This window comes from Haliotis asinina, chromosome 6 (assembly GCF_037392515.1).
Source record: "Haliotis asinina isolate JCU_RB_2024 chromosome 6, JCU_Hal_asi_v2, whole genome shotgun sequence".
NCBI lineage: Eukaryota > Metazoa > Mollusca > Gastropoda > Lepetellida > Haliotidae > Haliotis > Haliotis asinina.
In genome coordinates, this window is record NC_090285.1 from 40,887,293 (window position 1) to 40,897,433 (window position 10,141).

At 35.1% G+C, this 10,141-nt stretch overlaps 1 protein-coding gene across 1 annotated transcript; it reads right to left on the reverse strand.

Annotated features, from left to right (window-relative positions):
* Positions 1 to 1,754: 1,754 nt before the first annotated feature.
* On the reverse strand, positions 1,755 to 10,085 carry LOC137287114 (PEST proteolytic signal-containing nuclear protein-like). Its single transcript, XM_067819250.1, has 5 exons — positions 10,053 to 10,085; positions 6,534 to 6,733; positions 5,695 to 5,772; positions 5,011 to 5,066; positions 1,755 to 4,076 (listed from the first exon to the last, which is right to left on the reverse strand). The coding sequence occupies exons 1-5, from the start codon at positions 10,072 to 10,074 to the stop codon at positions 3,953 to 3,955; spliced, it is 480 nt and encodes a 159-aa protein (XP_067675351.1). The 5' UTR covers positions 10,075 to 10,085; the 3' UTR covers positions 1,755 to 3,952.
* Positions 10,086 to 10,141: the final 56 nt, after the last annotated feature.

Genomic DNA, 10,141 nt, shown 5'->3' on the forward strand with positions numbered 1-10,141 from the left:
CGAGTCGGCAGACAATCCAGTGATCAACCACATGAGCATTGATCAGTGCAATTAAGATATGATGACATGTGTCAACCAAGACACAGAACATGGATGACATGGGGTTTTGTTAGAGATTTAATACTGTAATATTAGTTTGTTCTTGGATCAGGTTAACTCTTGCAGTGCTGCAATGAATTAAAATAAGGTGGACTAATTGAAACAGTTTACTTGTTGGTATTTCAGTGAAGGTTACTTAGAGTGCCCATCCCTTGATCCTGAATACCAATAACATCATCTGTTGTTCCTCTCTCCTCAATGAACTATCCATTTCCGAATTCTGTCCACTTCGCATATGAGAAATGTGAGAGATTTGAAGTTTGATTACTAACAAAATAATTAAGAAATATTATACATCAAGAAATTAATGTACATTATACTTTTCTAAAATTTTGAACCAGCATACATATTACGGTCTTATGTGTATCCATACTGTCAAGCCATGAGTACTGTCAAATAGACCTAAAATCCTCCATACTGAAAGGATCATGGCCGTCTCTTTACCAATCATACTTTTTTCTTACACAGTATCACAGAATATACAAAGTGGTATGTATGTCAAGTCAACTAAACACATCTGGGGCATAAGATCACATTGAGAAATCCAAAATTTGGAGACACTAGAAACAATAAACATGTTTCAGAAAATATGGAAGTTTGTTTGAATACATGACATACGTGTTAGAATCATTTTTTTTGTCTGCGGTGAGGACATTAATGTTTCTTAATAGTTCAGTCAATATCAACACACTTAGTTAGACATAGGTACACTTTATTTTCAGTTACCATTACTATACAATTACTCTGCTCCAATCTTTAGGAATCTTTTTTCACTTGAAACCCTTATGCGCGAGAGTTCCAAAAATAAATGCTTTGTGTAAGTATTAAAAGTCTTGAGGTATTAGACATCTAGTCTCTACCAGTGTCAATGGTGACTTTTATTTATAGATACAATGTAAGAATGGCTGACACCTGACATTGTCATGCAGCCACCTTTTTGCATGCTTTCTGCTTTTCCCTTAATGATGTTGACAGGCCCTACTTACACAGGCTGCAGAATAGATATCCTCGTATTGATATAGTCAGATTCCTGGCTTCTAATATTTTGTATATTTTAAGAGACATTTTGTGACAGTGTAAGAAAGACACAGTCACATTTAGAATTCAAAACAAAATATATTGTCAACATAGATCTTGGTTCGCTAATAAAACTGATGAGGAGACATAAATTTGTGTTGACCTGTAGCAAATTTTTACCAACTGTCTCTAGCTTATGTCCATTCTGTGCTCCTATTCTAACTACAAAAAATGTTGTTGGTGTAAGTATTTTGATGAATCAGGGACATCTACCTGCTTGGAAATCCTTGCATGGATAATCTAGTGCAAACACTCTCTTACCATTTTGTGTGTTGTTTCATGAGGAACAAGAAGCATTAATGATTTCTAATTTGGAGACAGTATCACAATGATAGTGATTTTGTTCATAACATATGTAGCATCATATTCATGGCTGTTGAGTTGCTTCCCTAGCATAGCTTCTGTTGGAGCATACCAGCTAGAATCTACAAAGGTGTTTGGCTACACTGTGGTGGTAGGCATCATGATTTTTTCACAATCAAACAAACTGAGTTTCTTGGAACACTAACAGCAAATATGTCACTGTGGTTCAAGCAGCTTGCAAGAGTCAATTGCTGACATAATCACTGACAACATGGTGTATAAAACAGCCTGTTTATTTAAGTATTTTATTACAAAGCACAATGGCTCATAGTTTACAAAACTGATACCAAACTTTGTAAGTGCAACGGATACTTTCCATATTAAATGTAATGACTGACATAGCATATGTCTATAGTTGTTTTGAGAACTAAGTTCATTTTGCAGCCAATCTGTGATTTCAAATAAAATAGGATGACAAATAATGACTTGTGAACATCAAGCAGAAATAAAACACCTAATGCCATCCCAAAAATTACAACAAGCTGCATGTCATTTGTATCTAAAACAAAAAATCTGAAATCTGATGATCATATATATGTTATATGAGTTTGACCTAAGAAATCACAAAGACGTTGTTATATGAAACCAACTAACAGTTCCCAGTGAAATCACCAATAATACACACCAATAATCTCACGAGTTGTTACTACATTCATTAAAACCAGCAGGGCCTAGATTTTCAAAGCTCTCATAGCACTAAGATGGTTTTAAGTTGATGTTAATGTATGGCACTTACGACTATCTTAGCACTCAGAGAGCTTCGAAAATCTAGGCCCAGTGATTTACCATGATAACCTCTGAAATCATTCAAAACAGAGTTCAGTATTAATGGTCAACTTGGGTCCATGAGGTTTGTTGCTTATGCTAAACAAATATTGGAATCTAGGGACCCCTGCAACATGCTAAAGTTTAAACTTCTGACATTAGAGTTATTACAAGGGCTCACTGATTTTAATCCTTAATTTCTAAAAACTGTAAATAACCCTTTATTGAAAAGGATGTGTTCCTAAATTCATGTCAAATCATATGAATCATGAGATTCTGGTTTTCTGAAAAAATATTAGTCATATTATTACTAACAAGCAGATTCTGACGGTAAGTCATATAAACTAGTTCATCAAACTAATTCATGTGACAGGACAATTGAAAGAACAATGTACAAGCAACCTTCTCAGCAGTAGACTGACTATCTATTTTGTTGTGAACAAAACTATCATTTTTCTGTACTTGATAAGTTCAGATCATTTATTTTTGTATTTAAATAGTTATATTGTTAGCAAACAGTACTGGACCTCTTGATAATTTTGCTTCAACAGCTGGTGTGACATGGTGTGCCACCTTATCATATACTTCTCAATGTTTGTTAGGAATAATTAGATATGTCATTCTATTTAAGCACATACATAACATATCATGAGAATCAGACTTGTGTATGATGGAAAGATTATAAATATCCCTATCAAAAGTTGAGTAGTATACTAAACCAAGATTTTCAATTCCTCAAGATGTTCCAACATACCATTTCTTAAAGAACCACTTCCACCTACAAATGGAAATAACATAATGCCCAGGGGTTAAAAATTAGTTTTAAAAGCCACTTGCCACAAGGGCAGGTGACTTTAAGAAAGTAACTTGTCCTGACTTATTTTCTACTTGATTTTTGTGACATAACCATGATGCTGTAATTTTGCAAGTACATATAAATCAACATGGTATTTGATGTTAATGTTTAGTAGACTATTTAATGAAAAGTGATAAATAGCGAAGAAAGATCTACTCTACTTTATGATAATTGTGAAATTTCATAGGTACATTTTGAGCTGATATGAAATGAAATGCAAGTTTAAATACAGTTTGAAACCATATGCAGAAATTACTTATTAGGAAACAGAGAAGTAAATACTATTATTTGATTGCCCGAAATGAAAACTGACTGGCATCGGGTGATGGGATTTTTGAACACCACTGATACCACTCCATCAGGTTGAGATTTGGCAACATTTGCTGTGAGCTGTTAAACACCAGAAAGTATGAAATGAAGAATGTAAACTCAGGAGAAAGTACAATAAGTCTTCTGTCCCGAGGCAAGATGCTCCTCGAACATTGCATCCCACAACAATCAGTTTCATTTGAGAACCTGATTCTGCAGTTGGCAGCTCACTGCAGTTTCAGACTGAATCCATCAATTCCTCAATGTTCTGTTCAATTCATACCATGCTCACATATGCCAAGTCTCTATGCTCTCTGCAATGCCACTAAAGCTGTACATTGATAAACATAACACAAAGAGCATGTAGCCAGCAGCTGGATGTGATCACCTTCAGCTTATGTATGTTGGAAAGAAAATGGTGTTCCGGTCTGAGGGAGCTACCACTTTCCATGGCAGTTTTATCACATTTGTATCCCACAGAGTTCATTTTTTCTCTCCCAGGTTATCCATCTTTGCTTTTAACTCTCGCTCCATAATCTTCTGGCGATCACAAAATCCAAGTCGATTTTTACCAAATGAGTTGGGCCCTGCAGCAGTTGGCGTATCTCTGCAAAACATATGCAGAACCAGAAAAGTGTTAATTTGGATAACATTACTGTCCTTAGCCTTAGCCCCCAACCCCAGCCTCAGCCCCAGGCCCAGCCCCAGCCCCCTGCCCCTGCTACAGCACCTACCCTGCCACAGCACCAACCCTGCCCTAGCCCCAGACTCCATCCCCTACCCCAGCTCAAGACCCAGTGCTCTAACATTTGTATTAGTTCAGGTTTGTTCACAATTGTAATATAAATACAAATGGGCTACCTCATTTACTTCAAATCCTTCCATTTCAACTTTTTACAAGACTTTGTATCTTTCTTGTCCCAACAGAATCATGTTGTATGTACTGTGGTGTAAAATTTGGAACATTCACGCTGTGCTGGTCTACAGTTTTACCCACTGTAGTTTGCAAAGTTTTCAGGACCTTCAGTGTACTTATATCAAAAACAATCATTTGTAGTCAAAGCAACAACCTATATGCAGGCCTGAACAAAGACTAATGTACACAACTGGCTGGAGGATGTGGCATGTCATTTGTCAGATGCAGATGTTAAGCATTCTTTACTTCTTACTATACCTGTCGCTCAGACTTCCAAATCCTTATCTCAAAGGCATTGTTTTTTCATTGTACAAATATTTCACTGAAAACAATGAATGCAATATATTCACACAATTTGGGGTTGTGAGACAGTTTTTTTTTTAAAAAATTTAATGTTTAATAACCTCTGTATCATATTGGTCTGCTCCATCATCTGATGTCATGATAATAGTTTCCTGGAAAACAATTTTGGCTGACATAATTTTTAAACTAAAAGTGCTTTATGGTTCAACTTCTTTATTATAAAGTACTTTTAGTTTGATTCCTCCAACTTCTAAATGCCTTTGAAACAACTGACATTATTTTTGTAAACATTTGGAGGTATCATCATGCTAATTGTCCTCACCTTCCTATGTTTCTCATCCTCATCTTAGCCTCAGGCGGCATTTCTTCTTCATCACTCTGTCAACAGAACATGCAACATATCAAATATAATTATCACCTTCCCTTCTGCAAAAGCCCCTTGTGCTCATCATTCTACAAAATACATCACAAATGCCAAATTAATAAAAGAATTAGCATGTTTAGAGAGTTGTATTTTGAAAATGTCGCACTATGTCAAATTATAAAAGGAGGTATCCTTTTGACTATCAATGAGATAAAAGAAGTTCTCCATTTTTTTCAATGACACACATAGGGGAAGAATTACATAACATACACATGTGTATCCCTGATTTCATATAGTGTAAGATTACCAACAATGAGAGTGTGAAATAGTTTCAAATTTTAATCACCAATCAGACAAACTATGCCTGAAAGTTACTGGCCCACAAATAATTCACTAACCTGAAATTTGAAAGGAGAAACTAAGCAAATTATTACAAAAATAGATAAAAATAAGATTTTGTCAGCATGACACTGGTTTCATCATTAAGCTGCTAATATGATGAACAATCTCATCTGATCATAATCTTGGATGATTGAAAAGTGTATTAACTTGACAAGTTGTAGAGAGTGATATATTTACAAAATGACTAGCTAAATTGACACTACACACACTGACAGCAACTATCTACAAATGTTCACATACCTCATCATCTGGATTAAATATAGCAGCTACTTTAGCATTCTTCTGTAATACATTCGTAGCTGGGCAGTCTTTGGGTTTCTGAAATCATATTATTGGAAATGGATCAATTATTAAACATTACTTCATGTGTCACTGAAATCTGTAGATTCTCCAACAAAACCATAGACATGCTGACAGGTTTCACTAGTTGTTTAACCCTTGATCTCTGATCTAACCATGAACATTGTTTTCACAAAAAAAACCCTTAAAACCTAGATTCCTAATAAGTGAAATAACTTTGTGATGCTTTGAACATTCAGCTGGAATGAGTTAGTGACTCTGAACAGTGCTTGAACTACATCACAGTGTATCAGCTTGATAATAGGTGTGCAAAAGTAATGCAAAGCATTACAGTAAGGTTAAACATATTTTGGCACCTTAGGCAATGCCTTCAGGTGGCAGTTGCTTAGATAAATGGATTATCATATCCAAGATTCACACCCTGCATGTGGACAATATGTCAAGAACATTCTTAGGGTCCTTCACAGTGGTAATTCTGGGAGGTTGCTAAAAGCAGTGCATGTCCATTCTCACACATTCAAACGTTGAGGACATGGAGATGTACAATATTCTTCATCCTCAAAAACTGTAGCGAACATCCAGAGGAAATACCATCAATTATTATGAATATATAAGACTTTATTGAAGCATGATCAACAACAACGTCAAAACAATGTTCTTGGTGGAAAATTGTTACATTCAGACGGAGCCTCATTTCTTGCTTAACAGAGTTCTCACGACTCACTTATCAAGTCCTATGGTTTGCTGTTGAATTTCTAGCAAAACGAATCATGATTTACCTGTGTTGAGAGAGACATCTTAATTGGTGCTGGAGCTTGTTTTGGAGCAATCTGTATGACTGGACTCTTCTTGGCATCAGTGAGTTTTGAACTGAAACCCATGGAGAACTTTTTCTTCACAGGTGGTGCTGTCTCACTGTCATCATCAGCCAGTTTCCGTTTCTCTGGGCTGTCTCTTTCTGGTCGCTCTGTGTTGACCCCTGGGTAATTTGAAATACTGGCAAATTTGAAACACTTTGTCACAATCCACACATGGATTTGACCCAACTGTCACTGTGAAATGTAAAGAATGAAAAAAAACACTAAATTAGAAGAATATCCTACAAATGCTGAAAATGTTAAGTAGCTGCATCTTGGATGTCTTTTTGTGATCTTTTATGGATTGGCAATAGAGAAATGTCACCTTTGTCATCACAGATATGAGCGTTGTAAAACATGCTTGGTTTTCAGTTCATCTTTATACCATGTATACAAACATGGCAATGTAAGTAAAACAATGATGATTACTCAAACACCTTTTTGGGCACAACACTTTTTTCCAAAGGTTTCAAACAAAACAAGTACATTCAGAAATATAATAGCATGACCTAAAAATTTATCACTAGTTAATGTGCCCTGATCATGCTAATGCTGATTTTGGGTTTTGTCAGGTCGTAGTACACATTGAAAAAATAGGAAGTCAGTCATTTAGTTTGAAATTTACCATGTTGAAAATTAATGCTGGAAAGTCAGGGTCAATGAGTGCACTAAACTTGACACCGACATTGAATTTTGAAACCAAAATAATATGTCAAGTGTGCATGGTCAAAAGCATGATAAATACATAGTATCAACAAATTTCCTACCTTAAAGAATGACAAATATGTTAGGCACAAATTTCCCTGACTGTTTAAGATACATTCACTCCTGACTTGGAACAAGCTTGTAGTGCTTATGAAATGTTACAGACAAATCCAACCTTGAGACAAATGTTGTTAAGGTTGCAAGTGTTCTAACAGTGTTTGTGTTCTATTATGAGAAAAACTTGTTGATTGCATGGTCATTTAGTCATTGCGACCAATCTTCAATTTTTTCAATTAATCAGACCACCACTAACTGGTATTGTTAACTTCTTTTAAAAATAGGTATCATCGAAACTGATACTTGCAATAAACGTTAGTTAGATTGGGCTCATTCTTACTTGTCTGGTTATCTTCCTACAAACCTCTGTTCTAATATGGCTCTTTCATGGTGTGAGTGTTCAAAATTTGTGATTGGTTGCAATCTGATTTAGTTGTGCAATCGGCAACGATCTTTGAAAATTAATCATTCGTAAGGCCTCGGTAATTTCCGTATGCATCAGAAAAACTAGAACCTCTTCCCCAACATGAGGCACAAATGTTTCTTCTAGACAGAGCATATCCATAAAATGGCAATTCAATGGCGTCTCTATTGCCCTCGTTGACAACAGACAAGCTAGCCATTAAACGTGTGTGTCACATCAACACAAGTTGTTTACGTTAGCCACGCTGGATGTAAGTCTGTGTGTCACACGTTCTGACTGGATAGAAATAAGGGAGATAATTCGAGTTGTGATTATTTGCCACCAGGGGATTTCATGAGAACCATCAAATATGGTCAAATTAGAACAGAGGTTCATGGGAAGATATGATAAGTAACCTCTGTGGGAAGAGAATGGATTGGGCTGAAAGAAAAACAAATATTCTAAAACCATAGAAATAGTTCAAAATAAGAAAAACAAAATAATTCAGTACACATTGATATGGTTCAATATAAATAAATATAAAAATTGAACATCATATCATTATCAGTTTATGACATGGTAAATTGGAGATAAAGATAAAAATATCACTCAAAAACAGAAAATCATCATCCTCATCAGTGTCATGCTTCAACAAACACTACTTTGTATTAACAATGGAAACTAAAACTATGAATAGGATTTGTTTCTGGTCATTGTATGGGGAACAAGCCATCCAAACATATTGAAAGTAGGAGTGGGTATTGCAGAGATTTTTCACATTGCAATACATTCAAATGCAAAAACACATATTGCAATATGTATTGCAATATATTGCATGAAGTATTTTCAAACAAACATTTACTGAAATTTAAGACAATACTTTATTTATAGAGCAAAAACATAAGGAAATCACTATGCTTGATCAAGATATAACAACTTTTAATCCTGACAAAATAAAAATGCAAATAAGATTTGATACTAATGAAACAAGGAAATATCCGAAGATTTCCCACTGTTACAAAGTTTTCCACATGCAAATCAACCAGTGTCGACCAGGTTAATACTGATAAACCACTTTTACTGTGCATTCCTGACTGCAAGGCAGATAATAATCCTTGAAATCATTAGCAAACGAATTTGTACACATTTATTACCTGTATAGTTGAATATATAAGAGTTTTCTGAAATATGTTTTGGAAAATCCAAGTTTTTTGTGTTTAATAGTGCTAAAACATGGGGTGTGGCAACTGACACACACTGTCTATATACTTGGATGATGGACTTTAGTTTTATGATGAAGATGTTTTTTATGAGTAAGTTAAGGTTAAAGTTAAGGGTACAATAACTAGTAGTGCTCTGATTAATTGAAATAATCGAAAATTGGTCGCAGTGACCATCCGAGCAAACAATCAATTAAAATATTTCATAATCAAACACAAACAATTTTGGAACTATTGTTTTAGAGTGTTTCTTGAAGACTCCACAATTATGTTTGTGATATATTAGTCATCACTTTAAAGTAGCAACTTGCATCGTGTTATACTTATCTGCAGTGACAACCTTAAGATAGGGAAATCTGAAAAATGACGCTAACCAATTTTTTTATGATTGTTCATTGGCAATGAAGCGATCATCAGTTTTGGAGATTTCAAGCAAACACTAACAATAACCTGTAAAACTAGGAGATTTGATATTCTGTACAACTCCTTATCAACATAAATGTCACAATGCTCAGAAGTTAACTGAATGTTGAAACTGGGCTATGGAAAGTATCATCCAAAACATTTCTTCCTTACCTGAACATAACGAACGTAGTGACTTCATAGCACACAGCCTTACAAAAAATCGTTATAAGGTCAGAAATCCTTTCATGTTACTAAAATGTTACTTTATACTGCTCCTTGCAAAGGTTTGATCGTAGTTTTTTTCAGAAAGAACAGAACTAATTATGCAAAGTCAAATTAATGAAAAGATGGAATCAAATGTTGTAAAGTCACGACACAAGAAAACCTAAAATACACATAAAGTACTGTTAGCAACGTACACAACGACTGAACAACTCAACTCAATCTGCACCTGCGACACAGTCGGTCTGCACTGTTGTCTGGCAAATCGCTTAGGTTGTAACGCTAAATATGGACGATAATGTGTTATTTAGTGCAACGTAATGAATCACACTAGCTGAATAAAGCCTTCTGTAACGAATTAGACATATTTTGATATTGCACATCAAAGGGGGCAGTAGACAATACAGTAAACACAAATGCAGATTTTACCTGGGGGTAACTTGTCTGCCATGTTGGTAGAAAAGGGAGAATTTCGTGATCTGACAGTCATTAAGCGAGATATGAGATAAATATGTAGG

Excerpts from the sequence above, each read along its gene's own strand:
- LOC137287114 (XM_067819250.1), bottom strand. The coding sequence starts at position 10,074 with ATGGCAGACAAGTTACCCCCAG. Across the intron at positions 6,734-10,052 it reads GGCAGACAAGTTACCCCCAG|GGGTCAACACAGAGCGACCA; the intron begins GTAAAATCTGCA and ends CAAATTACCCAG. Across the intron at positions 5,773-6,533 it reads AGATGTCTCTCTCAACACAG|AAACCCAAAGACTGCCCAGC; the intron begins GTAAATCATGAT and ends ATATGATTTCAG.